The sequence below is a fragment of the Sarcophilus harrisii genome, chromosome 4, assembly GCF_902635505.1.
Source record: "Sarcophilus harrisii chromosome 4, mSarHar1.11, whole genome shotgun sequence".
NCBI lineage: Eukaryota > Metazoa > Chordata > Mammalia > Dasyuromorphia > Dasyuridae > Sarcophilus > Sarcophilus harrisii.
Window position 1 is genome coordinate 229381966 of NC_045429.1, and position 24163 is coordinate 229406128.

General features: G+C 31.5%; 1 protein-coding gene across 4 annotated transcripts in view; it reads left to right on the forward strand.

The window, feature by feature from the left end:
• PHIP (pleckstrin homology domain interacting protein) overlaps positions 1-24163 on the forward strand; it is a 171570-nt gene that overhangs the window by 132486 nt on the left and 14921 nt on the right. For all 4 annotated transcript variants that reach the window (XM_031964603.1, XM_031964604.1, XM_031964602.1 and 1 more), the window contains 12 exons: positions 695-814; positions 4132-4239; positions 5151-5275; positions 5380-5462; positions 8813-8924; positions 9135-9196; positions 10245-10400; positions 12868-12988; positions 14879-15004; positions 17917-17986; positions 20381-20431; positions 21128-21277. In XM_031964603.1, the coding sequence (XP_031820463.1) occupies positions 695-814; positions 4132-4239; positions 5151-5275; positions 5380-5462; positions 8813-8924; positions 9135-9196; positions 10245-10400; positions 12868-12988; positions 14879-15004; positions 17917-17986; positions 20381-20431; positions 21128-21277 (1284 nt within the window). The remainder of the gene's footprint in view (positions 1-694; positions 815-4131; positions 4240-5150; positions 5276-5379; positions 5463-8812; positions 8925-9134; positions 9197-10244; positions 10401-12867; positions 12989-14878; positions 15005-17916; positions 17987-20380; positions 20432-21127; positions 21278-24163) is intronic.

The window sequence follows — 24163 nt, forward strand, 5'->3', positions numbered from 1 at the left end:
TCTTTCTTAAGATTCCATGCTATTTTTCCTTGTAAAACCATGTTTAAAATGGGAAAACTACAAATATAGTGCCTTAATTTTTTTTTTTAAAGTGAGTATTTGGATGGGTGGAATACATTAAACATTCACTTAATATTTTTAACTAAATTACATTTTTAAATTTTTATTTAAATTAAAATAGTGCCTGGATATTGTAGATATTTAGAAAATGCTTATTTAATCAAAACAACTGTTTGAACCAATATCATTATTTAAAAAAAAAAAGGGGGGGGGTTTCAGTATTTTAATGCAATTTAAAATCTTCAATATTTTTCTAGGGAATAAGTATTGCATTCTCAGCACTATGTACCATAGATTTAGAACAAGAAGGGACCTTGATATCTATCAATTCTGTTTTTCAGCTTTTCTTTTTTTTCTTTTTTTTTAATCACTGCAGTGGTTAACTTTTTCTATTAGTATTATTTCAAGGAAATCAGTTTGTAAATAATTGTGCAGTTCAAAAAAATGTGTTCTTCTAGGGGAAACTTTGCTTTATTTTAAATATCCCTGTTATACAATATTTTGTGATATGAGGGCTATGCATTTTATACTGAAGGGTTTACCTTTCTATTTTTGTAAAATTTCAGTAGGTGTTTTTTGTGTAAGTACCTATTTGTGGTGATTCTACTCACTTTAAAATATGAATATTCTCTAGAGATTGGCTGTTGGAGAATTGACTGAAAATGGTTTGACATTAGAAGAATGGTTGCCTTCAGTATGGATTACAGATACTGTTCCTCGAAGATGTCCATTTGTACCACAAATGGGAGATGAGGTATGTTTCAGTTTCAGAATTGACTTTGAATTTTATCTTTTTCTTATAACGTCCTATAAAACTTGTAATTGTACTAGAAAAGCCTTATATTGCCAGCATTTTTTTTATGTTTATATGTACATATATAGAGAGATGAATGTATATATCTCTATATATTATAATACATATTTGTTCCATTGATTTCTTTGTTTACAAACATCGACTAAATGGAAATGTTGTGTGAAAAGAGAAATGGAAAGCTTTTGGTAGAATTTAAAACAAATTTTTGAGATTTTATAAGCAGGGGCTTCCATCTCTTTCTCTCTCTCTCTTTTTTTTTTTTTTAATAAATCAGTGAAATTAAATAGATTGACATTATAAAAATATAATTCATTATTTTCATAGAAATAAGAGGCTTATGTGCCTATACTTTTAATAATTTAGTCAATATACTGTGAATAAAACTTTTAATTATTGTTTACTACTGTATTTCAAGTCATACTTATCAAATGTTTCTATAAATTCATCATGTAAAACTTTGGCTACTTTGATTTTAATAGCAATAGTGTCATATCCCAATTTTTAGATTTTAAGATAGTCTAATTCTTTTGGAATAGATTCCTGAGTGATTATCAAATTGGATGAGTCTTTGACAAAAAGAGACCACCTAAATTTTGGAAATATTTTATAGTTTGAGTATTTCTTTCTTTTTGGGTCTTTGGTGTGGAAGGTGGAATGAGAAGCCTTACCATAATATTTTCCTCCAAAAATTACTTCATTTTCAAATTCAGTATATGTCTTAAGCTAACATAAATGGGTGAAACATATGTTTGAAGTATTTTTTTTTCAAAATCTTAAAATTGAAGGAATACTTTACTCTTTTTAATTTATAGATTTGGGGAACATACTGATTTGAATTCTTATTCTTGACTAATACTCTAAAAATTCAGGAATTTAAAAATGATTTCATCCTTTTTATTCTGCAAAAATCTATTATTAAGTCGGCAAACATTTAAGTACTTTCTTTGCACCAGACACTATGCTAAGTCTTTGCTTTCAAAAAGTTCGCAAACTCATGAAGAAATAGTATACAAACAACTATATATAATCAAGACAAATCCAGGATATATTGAAGATAATCTCAGTTTCTTTTGGTAGATCATTTTGATAGCTAAGTGAAGCATGGCTTAGCATAGAAAGAGACTAGAGAAAAGTAGACCTACATATAAAGATGTGAGGTGGCAAGAGTATGTGTGGAAAAGATTGTCTTAGAGAGACATTCCCAAGATGGAAATAACACTACTTGACAGATGATTGGATATGGAGAGTGAGAGAATGAACAGTTGCAGATAACACCTAGGTTGTATGATTGTGTAGTTCCCTTGATAGAAAGGAAAGTTAGGAAGAGAGAAGGATTTGGGGAGGAAGATGAATTCATTTTTGATGTATAGTTTATGGTGTCCATGTGACATCCATTTGGAAAACATGGATATATTTATTATTAAATCTTTGGAAACTGATGAAATCAAATGAAATAATATAGAGGGAGAATGGAAAATAAAGCCAAAAGAGGGCACAGGACAAAGTGTGTTTTTTTGTTTGTTTGTTTATTTGGCGGGGGGGGTAGCAAGTTTTTTAAAAAATTATTATTTATTGTCCAGTTTTGCGATTTCATTATTGTACAAGAAACTTCTACTGTGGAAAGTTCTCTGCTAATACACATCAGACTTCTTTCTGTTCTCTGACCTAGAATTATAGAGTAAACCTGAACATTGAATTTTGCCCAGGGTCATACAGCCTATATTTGTCAGAATTAGAACTTGATCCAGGTTTACCTGATTCTAACCATGATGCATCACTACCTTTCAGTTTTTATTTATGAGTTTCAAATAGCATGATTTTGTTGTATTTAAATTATTTTTACAGATTTTTCATATTTGACTTGCAAGTTTTTCTAAAACATTAGAAATTTTCCTTAATCAGCAACAGTTAGTTTCTTAAGAGATCTGCGTAGTTGTGAGAGAATATATATTGAGAGTTACTGTTTACTATTTGGATTTCTAATTTGCAATAACACCAAATTATATAAGTATTTTTATCTATATCAGAATTCTTTACATTTCTAATTTGCAGTACATGTATATTCATACAAGAATATATATTTATATGTTTATAATGTTCAGTTAATAACCATTGATCTTAGAGGTGATATTGTGAGTACAGAGCAAACCTTATGTTAGGAAATAGGGTTTAACTCCTACCCTTAATATTAAGGTATCTGTCCCCTTTTTGTTGAGTACTCATTATTACTAAAGGAGTAAGTAGCACAGTTCACAGTTCAAGCAACAATGTTTTTTAACCAGCTGACCAGATAATCAGGCAAAAATGTCTTAGAACAGATTGCTGGTCTCTTTATATTCTTCCTCATACCCACCCTTCACCCAAAATTCCTTTTGCTATAAAAGTCATCCTTCAAATAACCCAATTTCATAATCTTGGTATCTTACTCCACTCTTTTACTTTATCCATATAATCAGTGAGTTGCCAAATCTTGTCCTGTCTTCCCACACCTTGCATATTCAAGATATTTTCATCTCTCCGTTCTCTATAAATGTTCTATTCTCTCTAGTTCATGTCTTTTACACTGTTTAGATAATTGCAGAAACCTTTTAATTATTGGTCTCTCTGTCAGAAGGTTCTCTTTATTCATATTGCCAAAATAAGTTTCCTAAAACACGTGTCTAACCATATCAATTCCTATCTTCACCTTTGTATAAACTCCAATGGCTCCTTGTTTACTTATAGGATGAAATATAAAGTCCTCTTTTTGTTACATAGAACTCTTCACCTTTCAAATCATCTTATGTCTTATAGTCCTCTCCACAAATTCTGTGATCCAGCTACACTGGCTTAATTGCTGTTCCTGGCACAGGACATTCTGTTCTGTGCCACATCTGAGGCCTCATAGTTTTCTTGGCTTCTTTCAAGATTCATCTCCTGTTCCTTCTACTGTCCCCTCACCTGCAGGTTTCTTCTTTCCTAAGATTACTTTGCATTACTCAGTATTTATCTTATTAGATCTAGTTCATTGTCTCTTCCCTCTCTCCCCCCACCTCTCTTTGTGTCCCCATACACAATGTCTAAAATATAAATAGTGCACACTAAAACTTTTGGAGTAATTGAATACTGTGACTAGTGACAATATAACCTATTGAAATTTAACTGTTCACTCATGGAATATATTACTCTTTTAGCTTAAGCTTTACAGTATAACAGTGATACATTTGTGTTTTGTAATCATGACTCAATTCATTTTGGTTTTGGATTTTTTTCCTTAGGTTTACTATTTTCGACAAGGACATGAAGCATATGTTGAAATGGCCCGAAAAAATAAAATTTATAGCATTAATCCAAAAAAACAGCCATGGCATAAAATGGAATTGCGGGTACTGTAATGTTTCTTTTATGTTGACTTTTTTTAATTAGTTTTTTGATTCAGGCTAATTAGTCAAATGAAACCATTTATAGTACAAATATGATTTTATCTTTGGGAATAAATAACTTTTTTTTTTTTTTTTGGTTTTGTAACTTTAAGAGTAAATAGAACTTTTTTTTTTTTTGACAGTTATTACATTATTTTCACCTGTGGTAAAAAAAAAAATACTGTTCTAATTTATTGACTGGTACAATTTATGCTTGATATTAGAGTTAATTTTAGACTGTTTATTCATTTTATATCTAAGAACTTTAATGCATGTAAAACAAATCTGACATTTTGATCTTAAATTCCCATAAATTTTACTCAGCCCTAAACACCCCCCCCCATCCCCCCCGAGGAGAGGGCAATTGGGGTTAGGTGACTTGCTGAGGGTCATACAGCTAGGAAATGTTAAGTATTTGAGGTCAGATTTGAACTCAGGTCCTTCTGACTTTGGGGCTGATGCTCTATCCACTGCACCACCTAGCTGCCCCAAATTTTACTTTAAAAAAGACATTTGAGAGTCAGTATGATATATTGGGTATAGTTAAAAGTTGTGATGACTAAGTATTAAAACTCTTCTGTGACAGAGACTCAATGACCTTTCCAAGTGACTTAACCTCTAAGTGCTCCCAAAGAATTCTGTAATACTATAAGACAAGCAGCTGTTGATCTGATTTGGTGAAGGTGATTTCCACTCTAGAAGTTCCCGTATACTAAAGAAATCACAAATCCGTGCCTCCTCCCCCAAGAAAAAGAAGTAATTCAAGAAATTTACTGTGTTCTCATTTTACTAGATTTAAATTAAAAGTATAGTGTTTTAACTTTTTTGTTTTTTTCTCTTCTCTCCCCTCTTCTCCTCCCTTCCCTCCTCCCCAGGAGCAAGAGCTAATGAAAATAGTTGGCATCAAATATGAAGTGGGTTTGCCTACACTGTGCTGCCTTAAACTTGCTTTTCTAGACCCTGATACCGGTAAACTGACTGGAGGAGCCTTTACAATGAAGTAAGGGACATTTAGAGAGGCAAAATCAAAGTTTTATTAGATATATATTTAAATTATTGACTAACCATTTTATTCATTCTTTGTTTTATTTTCTTTTATTTTAGATACCATGATATGCCAGATGTTATAGATTTTCTAGTCTTAAGGCAACAATTTGATGATGCAAAATATAGACGATGGAATATAGGTAGGTTTATAATTACTTTAGAAATGACTTCAAAAAATACCATATTTCCTGGGTCTTAGGGGATAGATGATAAAACATTTGCTTTTTCCTTGATGGAGAGTTGAGGTACATAATGTTGCCATTTCTGCCACAAATAGCATCTTAGTGACTCGTTTAATTTTTTTACACATCTCTTTTTTGAAGTGATTGGTATTTATAATTTTTTAAAGAGGAAATCATTTACTAACAATATATAAATTGAATAAAAATAATTACTTGCTGAATAAAAATTCATCATTGATGGCCCTTTTTGTATTAGAAATACCCCTTACGTTTGTTAAAAATAAGTTTTAGTTTCTTTTTTTTTCTTTCCCTTTAAGGACTAGACATTAAGTATTTTGTGCTCTGCTGATTGTTTTCTCATGCTGGGTAAGAAATTATACAGTTCTATTCATAACTGAATCTAAAAAGCTAGAAAGGACCCTCATAAGGACCTCGCATTTATTAAGTGCTTATGTGCTAAGCATTTACTGAGCAGTTGAAGACAAATACAAACAAAAGGAAAAGCAGTCCCTGTCTTCATTGAGCTTCTATTCTCATTCTGGAAGACAACACTTAAAAAAGGTCATTGAAAAGCAGGGACTAGAAGTTGGCAAAGTTTGGAGAGTCTCTGGTAGAGCAAGGAAAAAATGACTAGCATGTTGCTCAAAATCAAGGTTCTGGAAGGAAGGAACTCAGCAGTGGAAGAATTCTGCCATAACTCCAAAAGATATTCCAGCCATGAAAAGGCATCTAACACCATCATTTTATAAATGTCTTCATAAAATTCTTTGCCAATATGTGCCATTAGCCATCATTTTATTAATTTTAATTTTTAAATTTAAATTTAAAATTATTTTCAAATATGAGGGTTAAATGAATGGGAAGGATTCATAATTTTGAGTTCCAGGATCCAGACTTGCCCGATTAAAGTTTTGATCTGAAGGATGATCTCTATAGAATTAGCCCAAAGATTTGTCCTTATTCTTGTTCTTTTCTCAGAATTTTTGTCATATCTGACTTAATAAATGCTTGCTAATTTGTTGCTATATCATACATGTTATTTTTATTGAATCTATGCTTATAATTGAAAAGTAACTAGGACACAGCATGAGCCTACCAGCTATTAACAGGTCATTATGAAAGGGTCAAATTTACTAATTGAAATTTAATCAGAATAAAGTTCTACATTTGGGTCTAATTAAGTTTTAAGGGTAAAGTTCAACATTTGGGTCTATGTAAATAAATATTACTTGTAGTACTTTTTAGTAAGAGCAGTATGAATGAATGCTTCTCTTCTCTTTTTCCATCCTTCTCCCCAATCTTGGTTTACTACTTTTTAATAGAGTGGTTTAAAGGTCTGCTTTATAAATAATTTATTTTGATATTTGATTTTAATGACTTTGAGATGTAAAAATATTTTTTTACATATAAAAAATACATAGATATAATTAAATACTTTATTGGGTGATCTTAATAATCAAGATCATATATAATTATATGCAATTTTCAGTTTTTCCTACCCTCTATAGAGAGATTTTTGTTGAAATTCACGTAATTTCTATCTTTACAAGTGATACATTGTTTTTGGCCATAGAAACTTAGTTTTTAGATTTCTTGTTGATCATAATCTCATATTATCATTCATTAATAACATCTCAGTTCACAATATACATTAAAATTAGGTTTATCACTAATAGTTATTAATCTGTAAAACCATATTTCAAGTGATCTTTCTAATAATTTCAGATTTTTGGTTTGTTTTTAATATGAGATCTGATTAAATATCATTATTTGTCTCATGATATGACTGACAAAAATGTCAACCCAGGAATAGATGAAGAGTCATTTTTTAATATGTTCTTTGTTTAGGAGTGTTAATGTTATTTATTTTTGTTTTGTTTTTCTCAGTCCCAGTGTATATCTTGTGTTGTACCATTTAGTAGACTACAGCTTATCTTTAGGAAAGGACCTTTTAGAAAGAGGAACTTAAGACATTTTTGCCTAGATAAAAAATATTTAGGAGATAATGTGATCACAAGTATATATTAAGTGTCTGCTATATATCAAGCACCATGCTAGGTACTAGGTCTATAAAGAAAAAACAAGACAGTAATTGCCTCCAAGAAGATTACATTTTACTGGGTTATTTATTGGGGTATATGTATGTGGATAATGTGAAACATGGAAAAATAAATATAAAGTGACTTCGGTGGGAGAAAGGCTTCTGACCACTAAGAAAGCAGGAAGGAAACTAAAGTTTCCAAAAAGAGAACATAAGGAGAAATAAAGTTTCAGTCTTGAGGTAGAGCTTTACAAAGCATAGTTTCAAGTGAAGGGAGTGTTATGTACAGGAACATAATCAATTTGACTGAAACATATAATGTTGTGGTGAGGAAAGGGAGGAAAATAGTGCAGACTAAAAAGATAGGAAGGGGCAGGAGTAAGCACAGAGTATATTTCAGGTATGGGGAGGTAACTGTTACAGATGGAATAGTATAAGTTAAGATTGAATAATAATGTTCACTGAGCTTGAAAACAGGTTGGGCCCAAATTGTGAAGAGTTTTAAAAACTGTTTAGAGGAGTTTTTTTTTTTTTTTTTTTTTTTTGGTAAAGGCAAGAGGAAGCCATAAGTAGCTTGATTGGTTTTGTGTTTAATGAAAATTACTTTTGGCAGTAGCGTATGTAATGGATCTGAATGAAAAGAGACTTGAGGTAGAGTAATTAGGGGAGCCAATTAAAATAATTTAGGTGAAAGGTGGTAAGAGTCTGAACTAAAGCTGGAAGCTGTGTGAATGGGAAAAAAGGGTCATAGTGAGAGATGTGGCGATAGAAACAGTAAGATTTGGTATGTCATTAGGTAGGATGAAGGAATTTGATGAGTGGAGGATAATATCAAAATTTTGCCCCTTTTTGGTTATTCAGTCATACCTGACCCATTGTGACACAATTTGGATTTTTCTTGACAAAGATATTGGAGTGGTATGCCATTTCCTTATCTGGTTCATTTTACAGATGAAGAAACTGAAGCAGTTAAGTGACTTGTCTGGGTTCATACAGTTAGTGAGTGTTTGAGGACAAATTTGAACTAAGGAAGATGAATCAGTGCCATCTAGTTACCCCAATGCCAAAGTTATGAACCCAGAAAATGAAAATGACTGTACCTCTAACAAATAAGAATTAGAGGAGAAAAATAATCGATTGAGGTTTTGGACATTTTGATTCTCTGAGAAACTCTAATTTGATATTTTCATTAGAAATGGATTAGAAAAAAATGGATTGTCATATGACATATCTTAGTAACACTACTTCCTGTTTGTTTCATATCCAGGTGATCGGTTCAGGTCAGTCATAGATGATGCTTGGTGGTTTGGAACTATTGAAAGCCAGGAACCTCTTCAGCCTGAATATCCTGATAGTTTATTTCAGTGTTACAATGTCTGGTAAATATCTCATAGTTTTTGTTTTGTTCCACCTAATTATCCTCTTAAATTTCCTTTCTAGTAATCAGATTATTGAGTATGAGTCAGCCTCTCAAAATGATGGAAGTTTTTTTTTTTTTTTTTTAACTTTTTGTGATAAATTGCATCTTTTACTCATTCAGCAATTATTTTACTTGGAATTTTAATGCAAGTATTATATCTTTCTTTAAGCTGGGATAATGGAGACACGGAAAAGATGAGCCCTTGGGATATGGAACTTATTCCTAATAATGGTATGTGTATTTGTAGATTATGCTCTATGTAACTTAAGTTACATGATGAATAGAAAAGAGATTTTGAGTTAACAGTAGATGAAGGAACTATTTGGAAAAAAATGTAGTAAATGTTTCATCCAAAAAAGTAATTGAAAAGAAGATTTTTTTGTTTGTTTGTTTTTTGGAAAGAAGATATTTGAGACAATTTTAAAATTGAAAAATTAAGTTTAAGATCAGTTCTTAATATTCGTTGAGTAATAGAACTGATTGGAAATTTTTCATTTTCACTTACATTAGGTTTTTTTTTAATGGCATTTTTTATGTTTCACCAAAGTAACATTATCTCTGTTCAGAGAGGGGCACTTGTTTTTAATAGATAAGCATTACAAAGAGATAGGATACTAGTATTGGAGTCTAGAATATCTGATTTCAAAATCTTCCTTTATTCATCTCTTAAATGGGGAATAATAATAATAATGCCTTTTCTGTGTAGGATTGTTCTCAGCATCAAATAAGACAGTTTATGTAGATACTTTGGGAAACCTTAAAGCAGTATATTAATGGGAGCTTTTGTTTTTGTTTTTTTGGCAAGACTCGTGATTTTTATGGGAGGAAATGTTGTGATTGTGATTTCCATGTAGAGAACTCCTGGTGAAGAAATGATACCTTCCTTCACTGTTGCAAATGGCTTCAATGAATGCTTACTTAGTAATTGACTGATTGGTAGACTTTGACTTCCTAACTTTTGAGAAGGAATTTGTTAATTAAGGAAATGATGTAAAACTAATGACTTCAACTTGTTTAAACTTACAAGTTTTAAAATTCTGATGTGAAACTATTATTTTTCTTAAAATAAACTCATATTAACTATTAGAGCATTATTTTTAGGAATTGACATTTTGGAGAATAAAATATATTTTATATTAATGAACCTGTCATAAAATTGTAAGGTCTTTTCAAGGAATTTCAAACTAAGATCCTTGAATTAAGGAATTTCCATATATATATTTTCATTAATGTTCCTTAAAGATGGTTTTTCTCAGATTTTCTTTTTGATGCATTTTAGCTGTATTTCCTGAAGAGCTAGGAACAAGTGTTCCTTTAACTGATGTTGAATGCAGAACATTAATATATAAACCTCTGGATGGAGAATGGGGTTCTAATTCCAGGGATGAAGAATGCGAAAGAATTATCACGGGAATAAACCAGCTCATGACACTAGGTAAGATGCAAAAAGTAGGAAACATGGTACACAAATAGAAAATTGGAGCAGAAATAAAACTGAAAATTATATATTGTTTTGGAATTTTCAAGGCCTTTATACTTTTATAATGTCTCTTTCAAGTAGCTAACCAGCAATACTCTTTTTTTAACCCTGAAAGTGACATAGAACACACTGCCTGATGAGGTGATTCATTTCTTTTTTTTTGGCAACTTTAGTCTTTAGTTCTTTCTTTTCTGTTAAAGCTTATCTGCCTTCCCACAATTTCCACTGATTAATCCTAGTTCTACCCATTATAACAATATAGAAAAACTCTTAATTTTATGTAAAAACCTTTCATTTAATCAAAAATACTGATCAAATGTCCCTATTCTCTACTTTTTTCACAACTGCCTAAACAAACTATGTAACATGGTTTTTCAGTCTTCTTAAGTGGTCCTTTGTACATAATCCAATTTATTAAGGAACAGAATGAATTTATTACATTGAATTAACAACATAAGGAAATTTGGTGGGATTGATTTTTCTGAAGTAGTAAAAGTATTTTAAAACAAGTTTATGTTTTTTCTTAAAAGTATATAGAATCTTTTTAAATATTTTTTTGACAGCCTATTCAAAAACAAGTAGATATGTAGAATTGAATTAAAAGACTGAATCTGATGTAGTAAGACTGATTCACAGTTGGCCTGTGAATATGCAGAGTGTTTGCCACCAAAACCTGTATTGGTTTGTGTCTGCTCTCAAGACTTGCTAAAAGATTGTTCTGTGTAGTAGTACTTCATTGATAATGTCTTTACCTTCCTTTCTCCTTTCCTCTCTCCCTCCTCTCCTTCTTTCTTCCTTCCTCCTTCTCCTCCCTCCTTCCCTCCCTTCCTTCCTCCCTCCCCTCTCTCCTTCTGTCCTTTCCTTCCTTCCTTCTTCCCTCCCTATCTCCATCCTTTTCCTTCCTTCCTTCCACCAAAAAAAAAAAAAAAAAAAATTGCCAAACTCAAGATATATTGGTATTATTAGTCTTGGTCCTGAAAGATATGTCTCCTCTATACAGAGTTACTATAGGTGTGCAGTGTTGCATATGTTACTGTTTGTGGGTTTTTTCTTAGTTGAGTTCTGCTTTTTAAAAAAAAATTTAAGAAAAATTTTAAAAGAAAGAATTCAGTTATGGGGTAAATTGGGGAAATTATTTTGAGGTGTTTTTTTTTAAGGGGGGGGCATCTTATTCATTGGAGATAAAAATCACATTATGGGTTTAGATTTTTATCTTGATGGTCCCTTTTAGCTCCAAACCTGTGTGCTCAAGATGACTGCAGATTATTATCTTCATATATTGGAAAATTTTTTCATTAAATTATTGCTGAAGGACTCATCTTTTTCACTTATTATTTGTAATAGATTTTTATGTAAAATAGATTCAAGATTTGTCTTAGATAATTGGCAGATTTTGTTGGTGTTGCAGAAGTTTTTTGGAAATTATATCAAGGCTGTATAGAGTACAACTGAATCACAAAAAGCCTTTTGTTAAATCTTGATAAATGAACTTTCCAAACTCATTTTTGACTTGTCTTTTTATGATATCTTTTGCATAGTTTTCTATGTGTATTTCTTGGTTGGAAATAGTACCAACCTATTCATATTTGTCTACATGTCCCTTCGGGTAGCCTGCAACTTCAATTATTTGTAGACTATGATTTTCTTTCCTGCAGGTAAATAATGAACAGGAAAATTTAATAGTGCTTTTAATGGCATCAACCTTCCCCTAAAAGAAAACCTATCTTTTTTTTTTAGCATCAATATTGTTTTAATGATTCTGTCTTGCTGTAAAGTATGAAATATCAGAGTAAAATGACAAGATGATAATGATGATAAAAAGTTTAGAATTTCATAGAGGATTAAGTTTGGCAAAACTTTTTTTAATTTGTTAAAATATACACTCAATGGTCTCTATGTGTTCATTTTATAGTAATGTGGGGCAGTGGACATATGTAATGTAGAAATGTTCTTTGTTGACTCAGTGGAAAGAGGCATGGCCTTTGGAGTTAGAGAGACTTGGGTTCAAATTCTACTATAGTCACATTTTGTCTGTCTCTAAGCAGATCACTTAACATCTCAGTGTCATGAGAATTCTGGGAATATAAGTTGCAGATGAATTATTGAACTACTACATTAGTGGAAGTTGTTTTCATACTGCTAATTCCCCACACTAATTAATTTACAGATCTGTAACCTGCTTCCCACTACACTCCAAAAAAGAGATATTTAATCTTACGTTGTTAACAATGAATCAAATAATACAGCCCTTAAGAGTTAATTTCAAAATATTTAATTTAGGAATAATAAAAAGTTCCTTTTTATATATATTTATAAAAAGTACATAATTAGACTAGAGATAAGATGGTTTTGAAAATTAATAAAAATTTTTTTTAAAAGTGTTTTTTAATATATAAACTTTTTTTTTCTTCTTTGATTTTAGATATTGCTTCTGCATTTGTGGCCCCTGTGGATCTACAAGCATATCCCATGTATTGCACTGTAGTAGCATATCCTACTGATCTCAGTACAATTAAACAAAGACTGGAAAGCAGATTTTACAGGTTAGAACTAAGTTATGTAGTTATTACTGGAAAAGGTGTAGCTGGGGAGAGGGGAGGATAGTATTATTACTAAATGTTCTTCTTAATTGAGACTATTCTTTGGAAAATTTTTGAATACAGTACTTTTATTTCCTAATCTAATTTGACACTCACTTTTCTTAATTATTCTATATTGTATAATAGAAAACCCAACACAGAGTTTTCTTAAGGGGAGAAAAGGCACAAAATTATGTGTTTGCTTTAGTTGTGCAATCTTTGAATACTGATGAAAAAGTAAGTAATTGTCCTTTAATCCTTACATCTTAGATTCTATAGACATTTGAAAACATTCAGAAGTTTGAGAAAAATATTTAAGGAAATCACATTTTCCATTTTCATCTTAAAAGTCCTTTTGATTTTATATCTTTGATAAACTTTTATTTGCTTTTAATTCCTTTGTTTTTCTTTTAACTTAGGATTTTTTTTTCATTGCAACTGACTTGATAAAACTGTATAACATTACTTTTTTTAAAGAGAATACAAATAGCTATTTTAACATGTTTCTTTACATATCAGCAGTTGTGAACCTTTTTTCCCATTGTTTCCGAAGATTTCACTCCTGTTCCTTTTTGTGTTGCATATTCCACTGTTATCCCGGGTTCCCACTATTGTGGGGTGGGTTTTTTTGTTGTTGTTTTGGTTTGGTTTTTTGGAGTTTTTGTTTTTGTTTTGGTCCATCTTCCCAAAGCTCCATCTTCAGTTCATCATTCTTGGCTTTCAGTGTCATGTGAAGGTTGTTAAGAATTCTAAATAGAGTACTACTGGTATTTTAGAACCAACCCATTATTTAGAAATATTTCTGTATGGTTGAAAAGTATATTACTTAAGTCTTAATTTGAGATGCTTTTAAAAATTCTCCACAAAAGGGTAAATAGGTTTTTCTGTACTAGGATAGAAACTTGTCGACCATTTATAGCATTATTTGTACAAGAAGCTTCATTCTGAGCTCCAAAATGGACATTAAAATTAAAATTTGAAAGCTATTTTATCTACTGTATATAATTATAATTTAATATTCCCTTAAAGGCATAGAATCTTTATTATAAAATACTGTACTTTGCCATCAAGTTATTAAGATGTGTTGGAATTAGTTTTCTCTATATTCAAATGATCCTAGGGCTATGGTACTTTTATACTTTTTTTAAGACGTCATCTTTACTCTTCCTTCCAACCTCCTCCTGAGATGTTTACCTCATTGTTCTTGTCAATGTGTCCTGCTCTCTTATTTTTATATAAGCCTGTTTAGGTTTGGGGACTTTTATTTGGCCTTACCTCTGATATAATAAAATATATTATAGTTGAGTGTTTTTTTCCCCCTTAATGAGTGTTTGCTATGCAGATCCATTTTTTGTTTGCTTTTGGTGTATGATTGTATTCCATGTGATTATGGTTACTAGAAGTCTTTATTTTGGGTATGGTGGGGGAAGGGCTTTTTGGGTGTTTGGTTGGTAAAGGTATTTATTTTTTCACTCCTTCCACTAGATGTGTTTTAAAGACTATTCCCTTAACAGTTCTATGGAGACTCTATGTAGAGTTTGTTTCAGTCATAGAATTTGAACCATAAGAAGTAATTCTCCATCAATATTTGTTTTAGTTGTCAGAGCATAATTTTTCTTTAGTTGTGTTCGCAATAAACTCATTGTTCTTTTTATTCATTCATATTCCACAGGTGATCTGTTCAGCTATATAATTGTTCCATTCATATATCATAATAGTAAATTAAATAATATTTATTAGAGTTATGATTTTGTCTTCTGTAATTTTGAGATTAGAAGCAAAAATAATAAGATCTAATTTTAATTTCTGTGTAGAATTTTGAAATATGTTATTTCTTGTATTTTTCCTCCAAAGGCGGGTTTCATCACTGATGTGGGAAGTTCGATATATTGAACATAACACACGTACATTTAATGAGCCTGGAAGCCCTATTGTGAAATCTGCCAAATTTGTCACTGATCTTCTTTTACATTTTATAAAGTAAGTTCATGAATGTGATGTTTAAAAATTAATTTTAACTATTGTAACAACAATAATGTAAAGTAGGGCTGTTATTAATATAAATACTATTACATAGCTCAAGGTAGACACATACAGAATTGTTTATACACTTAGACTTGGAGAGGACTTTAAAGGCATCCATTCCATCTTAAAATCTCTTTTGAAGAAAACTAAATACAAGTTTGTATATATAAGATATTGTCATCAATGACATTAATATTTATATGCCCCACATTTGGTACAGTTTGTGTTTAATAAATAATATGCCAGATGATAATTAGCTTTAGACTACTAAGTTGAGCAAAATGCTTTGCTATACACCATACCGTCTTCTTTTTCCACTCTTCACCATTTTTGCATAATTCCCCCAGCATGATCTTCATAGATATAAATGAGATAATACAATACTTTTCTTTGTGCATGATACCAGTTGGTGAGAAAACAACTAGAATGAAGCCATCCATGTTTGTAAGGAATTTACTTTTACTGTGGGACACAAATACCCACAAAAATCTATATAGCATAAATATAAAATTGATATATACAGAGCAGTTAATTATAAAATAGTTGAAGGATGGGACTAGTAGAGGAAACAGAAAAGATTTCATGCAGAAAGTATTGCTTGACATATCTCAAAGGAAGAATAAGGATACTTAGGAAGTAGAAATAAGGAAGGAGAACATTTGAAATAGATGAGGTGTCGATTGCCAAGATAGAGACAGAAAATAGTATCATGTCTGAAGAGAAAAGGCCAATTTGTCTAGTCTAGATCACAGAATGTAGGAGGGAGAATAATATCCAGTGAAACTGAAAAGATAAGAATCACTTATTCTTGGTCTTAAGACTTTCCAAAGTACTCCATGTCAAATTGGGATAGCAATAATTGGTAGGAAAAATTTCCAAAGAACATTAACTCAGTCTGTCTTATTTCTCTTTCACTTGACAATCCTTCAAATACTTAAAAGACCTCTATAACCTTATTCCTTAAGTATCCTTTGTGGGGGGAGGGCTAAACTTAGCTATTTTTTCAAATCATTCTTATCTTGAGGCTTTTCATCAGTTTCACCATCCTACTTGGAAATGTTTCAAGATTATTAGTGTCCTGAAGACAGTACTTCAAATATATAATCTTATCAGAATCAGAATTTTAAGAAAGTTAAATAAAATTAACAAGACTTTGAGTCTAGATATTGGAGGATGTAATAGAGGGCAGAATCAAGGAGGACCCCAAAATTTGAAGGAACTTGAAATATATAGCTTGGAGATGGGAGGATTTGTGAAGGGGTGGGGAGCAGGGGGAATCTTTAAGTTTTTGAAGCATTGTCTTGTAAAAGAGGTATTTTGTTATTCTGCGTGTTGCCAGAAGAATCAAGCCTAGGAATGAGAGAAAGTAGCAAATGAGTTTTGAGATGCAGAAAAACCTACCTATTGAAATTGAATAGAATGGACTGTCTTAGAAGCTAATAGGTTTCTCCCTCATCAGAGATCTTTACCCAAAATCAGGATGAGCAGTTTATTATATTTTACCATATTTAACACTACACACACACACACACACACACACACACACACATATACTATATACTATATTTAAGTGGATGACTGCTATGGTATTCCTTCCAATTCAACTTCTGTGAACAGATTATTTAAGATAGATCATTTTTGAGATTTTAGATAGCTACAAAACTTGTATTTTGTTACAAATTGAATAAGCATTACTCTACTAAAGTATTTATTTCACCTAAGCACTGTTTAATACCTTGGCAGATTTTTTTATTTTTATTTTTGATATACAAATCCCAAGAATATAAGATCTAACAAATAAATAATATAATATCTGTACTCCGAGGTAGCTTATGCTAAATGTCATACCAAGAGACCTCAGGAGTTCTGTGCTGGAGGTATTGAGAAGATTCAATAGAGATGGAAATATTTAACCTGTCTTATTCACTAGAGTACTATGAGAGGGGAAGGGTATTCTGACTTGACACTATCAAGAACAAAACTGGAAAAAGTACAACAGAATGATTAGTTCAATTTTTCTGGAATTTAAGGTATGTATAGGTGATTAGTGAAATATGAAACTAGAAAAGGAAGATTATAGTTGCCAAGTGCAGAGTTAAAATTTATTTTACTAGATAATTGAAGTGGTGATTCCATTAACAAAAATTGCAAAGTCAGAACAAAAAATGGATTGGCAAGGGAGATGTGAAGAATTTTATCTTAAATATTCAGTTCAAGTTATTCACAAGACAGCTAGGTAGAAGTTAAGCATGTGTGATGACTACTAAAGAAAAATACCTGAATAAGGTTGATAGATTAAGTTACTAGAGGAGATTAAAGTTGTGAAGCAAAAGGAAACAATAATTAAAATAGAATGACTAGGAGAATGGTTGAGGAAGTTCACATCAGCCCTCTCAAGTTGGAGAACTAGTTATTTACTAAGATGATGGGTATACAGAAAAATGACATGTTCCTGGGTTTCAAGAAACTTACACTCTATTTAAGAAAGTTAAAGAATTTAAAGGAATGATAATTGTAGAGTAGAGTAGTCAAGTGATGTTTCTAAGAATTTGAACTAGTTTTGAAAGGTGGGTGGGAGTTATATGGTTGAAGGGGAACATTCTGGGAAGGATTTCAATGTTCATATTCAGAGGAATAAATAAGAAATGAATTTGGAAAGGTAGATTTGATTGAAATTGTGGGTATTTAACATGTTGTGGGCAAATTTTTCAATAATTTACGGAGTTTTGTAACCTCCCAAAGTTTTGATAATGCTTATTTAAATACTGCAGTAATAGAAAATTATATTAGCTCTTAACATTCTATATATATATTTCTTAAAAATTTTGATATTAAAAGCATTTGAACTAATATTTCTTATTATATAGAGATCAGACTTGCTATAACATCATTCCACTCTACAATGCAATGAAGAAGAAAGTCCTTTCTGATTCAGAGGTAATTTTAAAATTTTATTGTTATTATTAGAATTTAATCAGTGCTCCAAAATAAGCCTATATATTGTAGTTTATCATTTGGAATGAAAATATTTTTACCCTACATATCATTTTTAGAAGGAAATTTGGTATATTATGTTCATTTCAGTTGGTAATAGTTTATATATAACTAGATACAAAGTTATTAATAAACAGAAATGTTAGTGTTGTGGTAAATAAGCATCTATTAAATTTTTTATGTATGTACCTGGTAATATACTAAGTATTGTGTCTTTTAAGAAAAGACACATGTCTTTCTAGTGTGTGAAACAGTATGTCTATAGAACAGTACATAAAAGATATGAATAGAATACTTAGAAAGTAATCTTGGGGGCAGGTAATATAATGGAAAAGACCAAAAAAAATTTCTGCAGAAGATATTTGAATTGTCTTAATGGAAACCAAAGAAAAGAGCTTTGGGGATGGCCTTTGTAAATGCATGAAGTTAGGAGGAAAAGCATGTGAGAAATAATAGCTTGGGCTAGTGTAGGTGCTATAGGGTGCAAGGAGGAGGTCAAATATAAAAATATTGGAAAGTTGTAAGGGGGCTAGGTTAAGAGCTTTTAAAAATCCACCAGTATTTTCTATTTGATCTTAGAGATAATAGGGAATCACTAGAATTTGTTGAGTTAGGAGAGTGATATTATTAGACTTGCAATTTAGAAAAAGCAACTGATTGAGGAGTGAATTGGAATAGGGAAAAAGTTGAAGCAGGGCGAACAATTAAAAGGATATTAGGGATAAATATATGTCTCATTGGTTAGAGCATTGGCCCTAGAGTCAGGAGGACCCGAGTTCAAATGTTATCTTAGACACTTGACACTTAGCAGCTATGTGATGCTAGGCAAGTCATTTAATCCTGATTGCCTTGCTAAAACAACATTTTTTAAAAACTATTAAACTATATTTTAAAAACTCTTTTAAACATTTAAATCATTAAAGCCTGAGCAAAAAGAATTATACAAGGATGATTGGTGTGGATGTGGGGAGAAAGCATGTGAGAGAGATTGTCAAAATAGACAAAATTTGATAACAGATTGGAGATAAGGGGTGAGTGAACAGAGTTAAGAATAAAACCCAAGTTTTAAGCCTAGATGACTAAGGATATTGTGGTCCCACAGCAGTATTGAAAAATTGAGACATGAGGAAAGGGTAAATAAATTCTATTTTGGACGTGTTGAGTTTGGGATGACTATAGAACTTGTAAATTCAGGATAACTATTGCATTTGAATGATGTAAGACAAATTCAGAAGAGAAGATGGCTGAATATAAGATCTGGGTAGCATTTGCTTAGATATGATAATAGAATGAATACATAGAAACTCGGGAAATATCCATCAGTACTGAGCATTACCTAGTCAAAAAATCAGAAGGGAGAAAATTAGCAGTCAGGGAGGAAGTGAACCAGCAGAGAGCAGTGTCATGAAAACCGTAAGAAAAGAATATTTAGGAGAAGCAAGTGGTAATAATGTCTGAGATTTAATGTCTGAGAGGTTAAGAGTAATAGAGATTGAGAAAAGACCAAAATTTGGTAATTTGAAACTCATTATTAGTAACTTGGGAGAGAGAGCCACTTTGAGTTAAATGATAAACCTCTATTGCATTTTTTTAAAGATTTAAGACTGAGTGGAAAGTGAAAGCACCTAATATAGACAGCATTCTCAAGGAGTTGAATCAGTCAGGTGGATTAAGTGAAGTTTAAGAATGGGAGAAGGGAGGCTAGATGGCACAGTAGATGGAGTACTGGCCCTGTAGTCAAAAAGACTTGAGTTCAGATCTAGCCTCACACACTTAATGCTTCCTGGCTGTGTGACCCTGGGCAAGTCACATACCCCCAATTACCTCAGCAAAAAAAATAGGGGCGGCAGAGGAGACCTGAGCCTGCTTATAGGTAGCAAGGAATGAATAGAAGTACATGAACACATGATGAGAGTTTAGCGTTATTTTTTCATTTGAAACAGGTGAAGGAATAAGAGTAGTTAATAGTAGAAGTGATGTAAATGACTTGGAGAGAAAAGAGAGCTCCTATTTTTTTGGTCTGGGACAAGGACCTCGGTTTACAGGGTGGAACAAAAAGCTATGGGAGATTTAAAGAGAGGATAAAAGGTTTGGAATATCTTATATATTAAGTGAGATAATAATTGAATTTGAGGTGTAGAAGGTTTGTCTTGCTATATAATGTGTAGTATGATGTAACAAATTTATGGTGGACCCAGTCAGATATCCTGGTATTTTCAAGACATTCCAAGTTAAGGGGGAGAAAGAAGATCACAAGTAGTTAAATAATGTACAGAGTAAGATATGAAATTTTATTTCCCAATGTTTTATGAAACTCATAAATTCCTTGCTTCAAAGGAAGAAGAGAAAGATGCTGATGTGCCAGGAACTTCTACCCGTAAAAGGAAGGTAATTTATTTTTTATTGTTTTATTTCACTGATTATTACCATTAATCTCTTACCCAGAAAAGGGAATGAATGTACTTGCACATGAAATAACATTATAAACAATCTTTGAAAAGGATTATATATTTTCTGCTGTAAGATCAGAATTATATTATAAAAATGTATTTTATAAAGGGTAGGGGGTAAAAATCAAGAAATAGTATTTTAGTATTTTAGCACTTACTGTGTACTGGGCTCTGGGGACAAAAAAAAAAAACCCAGCTCCTACCTTGACAGCATTCCCTTTCTAAATAGGGGATATATCAGCCAGATAAATGTAGCCTTGGAATACACATATATACATTTAAGTATATATATATATCTCCTTTGACAGTCTGGGTAAGGCTGTGTTCTCCTTTATAAAATAACATATTTAAATGTGTTTTTAAAAATACATACAATTATAAAGAAAATTGGTTTCATTGAAATAATTATCAAAATGGTTTGGTGTTTTTATTTTGTTTTGTTTTTAAATTTGTGTTCTAGTTTGGATATGTTGAGCTTTAGGTGACTATGGAACATTGTTTGAAATTTCCAACAAGCGGACTAAAATCAAGGGGGGGAAATGCTGTATCATTATTTAAGTATTATTTTATTATTCTAGATCAATTTTTAAAAATACAAAATTGTATTGAATGAATGTATTTGAATTGATTTTAGGACCACCAGCCCAGAAGACGTTTACGCAATAGAGCTCAGTCTTATGATACCCAGGCCTGGAGGAATCAGTGCCAAGAATTATTAAACCTTATATTTCAGTGTGAAGATTCTGAGCCATTCCGTCAGCCAGTGGATCTTCTTGAATATCCAGTGAGTGTTGTGTTTTGTTTTTCAAATTAAATGTTCTTGAAAATGAGGTTATGGTTTGTAATAGTTCTTTTTGTGCTGACAGAGAATTGGAAAATGAATAGATGCCCATCTATTGGGGAATGGCTGAATAAATTATGGTGTTGGAAAGCAATGGAATATTTAAAAATGATGAACAGGCTGATGTGGTGTTCTTCTTTAATATATAATGGTTCTCTCTGGGAGCAGGTTTCTTGGGGAGGTTTTCTGGAGGTGGCTTTAGTTTCAGTTAAAATCAATAATCACCCAAAATGCACCCAGCTGATAAAATGCAAATGTTTATTTTCTCCTTCCAAAATAGCCTGGTTAGTTTTTCTTAGTTACCTATCTCTCTGCTTGATTCCAAGATCTCTTGCAGTTAGTCCTTTGCCTCTGCTCCCTTCAGCCTCCAGCCAGCACCAACGTGGAAAATGAAATGAATCTTTCTTGCCTCCGAGAGAGGGCTTCTGGCTCTCAGTCTCCCAGAGTGCTGAATCTGGTTGGGCCTCCGAGAGGGGGCTTCTCCTTAACTGAACTGACACTGCCTTCTCAAATCTTTTCAGCTGAACTCTTGACTGAGCCTCTGTCCACTTTATATATGATCTCCCAAAGGTTGACTCCTCCCCTCCGAGGGAAGGATTAAGGGAGGTGTGAATTCACAAAGTTAACTTTTGTGAATCTCCCATATTTGTGAACTCCAATGAGTACTTAAATACTTCTTGCTTATATGAGCTCTCTAAAGGTGTGAACACAAGCATTGTTTCAGTTAATTCCACTTAGTACCTTGTTTCTTCTGGCCCAAACGGCTCCTTCTAAGATCAGATCAATCATACTGAGCCATGCTAAATTAGATAATTATTGTCTCTATCAACTCTAATGACTTAACAGTTTGTAAAGATTCCAACAAGATTTACATGACTTGAGCGAAACAAGCAGAAACAGGAATAAATTGTACATAGTAACAGCAAGATTGTGGGATGATCAATTTTGATTCTTCTCAGTGGTTCAGTGATCCAAGGCAGTCCTAATAAACTTTGAATAGAAAACACCATTTTCAGCCAGAGAGAAAACTATGGAGAATGAAGATAAATCAACACATGCTCCATTAATTTTTTTTTCCCTCTCTCAAGTTTTTCCCTTTTGTTCTAATTTTTTTCTCTCCCAACATGATTCATTCAGCAGTATGTATTTATAAAAATTAATGTACATGTGTAACCAAAAAAAAAAATTAAAACTTTTTTTAAAAATGAAAAGAAAAAAACAAGGTTATGTTCAGGAACTGTAGTTATGCCAGGTTTTTATGAAGATAGAATTTCATTCTTAAATGAATTTCACAAATAATACTTTGGCTTATTTAGTATGAAATATAAACTTTCATTATTGAAAGGCCAGTTAATATTTTAGTAAAGCATTTAAGTCATTATAAACTTATATAAACTAGAATATATTGTGAAACAATTGAGAAAACCTGTATTTCACATTTCTTCTTGACTTTAAGAACTATAACTTAGTTTAAGATAGTTTATTATATTCCTTTAGTTGAAACCATTTTCACTTGAAACAGCACTTTTAGGTCCTAGTCTATATTTTGTATGAAATAAGAAATAAGACAACATAGAACATTTTAATATTGTAGAATTCATGAAATAACATTTTTGCCAATTAAAATCTATATTGATTCATCCCCAGACAAGTAGTTGAACTGCTAAATAAAATCAATACAATGTGTATATAAACCTATAACATAAACATTTTTTTCAAACAGAAAAAAGTGGTAAGCATATATTTTACTTTCACTTGCTGTTTTTTCCTCTGACACTCATAAATAGGTATTTACAAGTATGAAATGGTCAAAAGGCTGGTATTAATAGACTAGAAGTAATGTTACTACTACAATATTAATTATACAGCAAGCACATTAACTTTGTTGTTTTCATACCTATATTTTCAACTCTATGCTTTCCCCACTCAACCATTCTGTTCTCTCTTAAAGCAAAATAAGCAAAACATCACAATCATTTGACAATCAGGTTAATTTGTATAACATTTCATACGTGTAGTCCGAGAAGGAAGATGTTTCACCTTTTGTTCTCTAGGATTAAAATTAGAGATAGTCAAAAGTTGCCTTTTGAAGTGTTTTTATTATTGTCATTGTATATATATTCTTTTTTCTTGATTCTGCTTGCTTCTCTCTTCTCAAATACATCAACTTACTAATTTTTAGCCATTAATTGTGGGAGGAAGTTTAAGAATATTTGAAACCTAGACGATTTTTATGAAGAAATTAATAGGTGTGTCAGGGAAAGGATAACATTGAATTTGCAGATATAGGTCTTTGGTTTCAAACTCCCAGTTCTGCTATGTAGAATTTGTGTGACCTTGAGCCCAATCTATTAACTCTGATCTTCAATTTCTTCCTCTATAAAGAAGTTGCTTAGAATAGAAGATCTCTAAACTTCCAAATAGTTCTAAATCTTTGTTTTAGTCACCTTAAATTGGCTTATTAAAGCAAATACTAGTAAATTTACCAGATTTAATGTAGTGATAATACAATATTTCATTAATCCATCACTTGTTAAGTAATTTAAGTTAATTTTACAAATAAAAACTATTGCCAAATCTTTTTATTTTAAAAATTCTGAAATAGAACAGTTGTAAACTTAAAATAATTAGTTCATCAAGCTTCCCAGAACGGATATATCCAAATGAGAGTTACTGCCTTCAAGTTTATATATTGCAAAACTGCTACTTAAGATATTTTTTTTAAAGCTATTGTTTTGAAATTGGCTTGTGTTTTGCTATAATGGACATGTCTTGGGAGCATGAAAGAGTTATGTGGAAGTAGTAATGAAAAAGAAAATTAAGTCATTA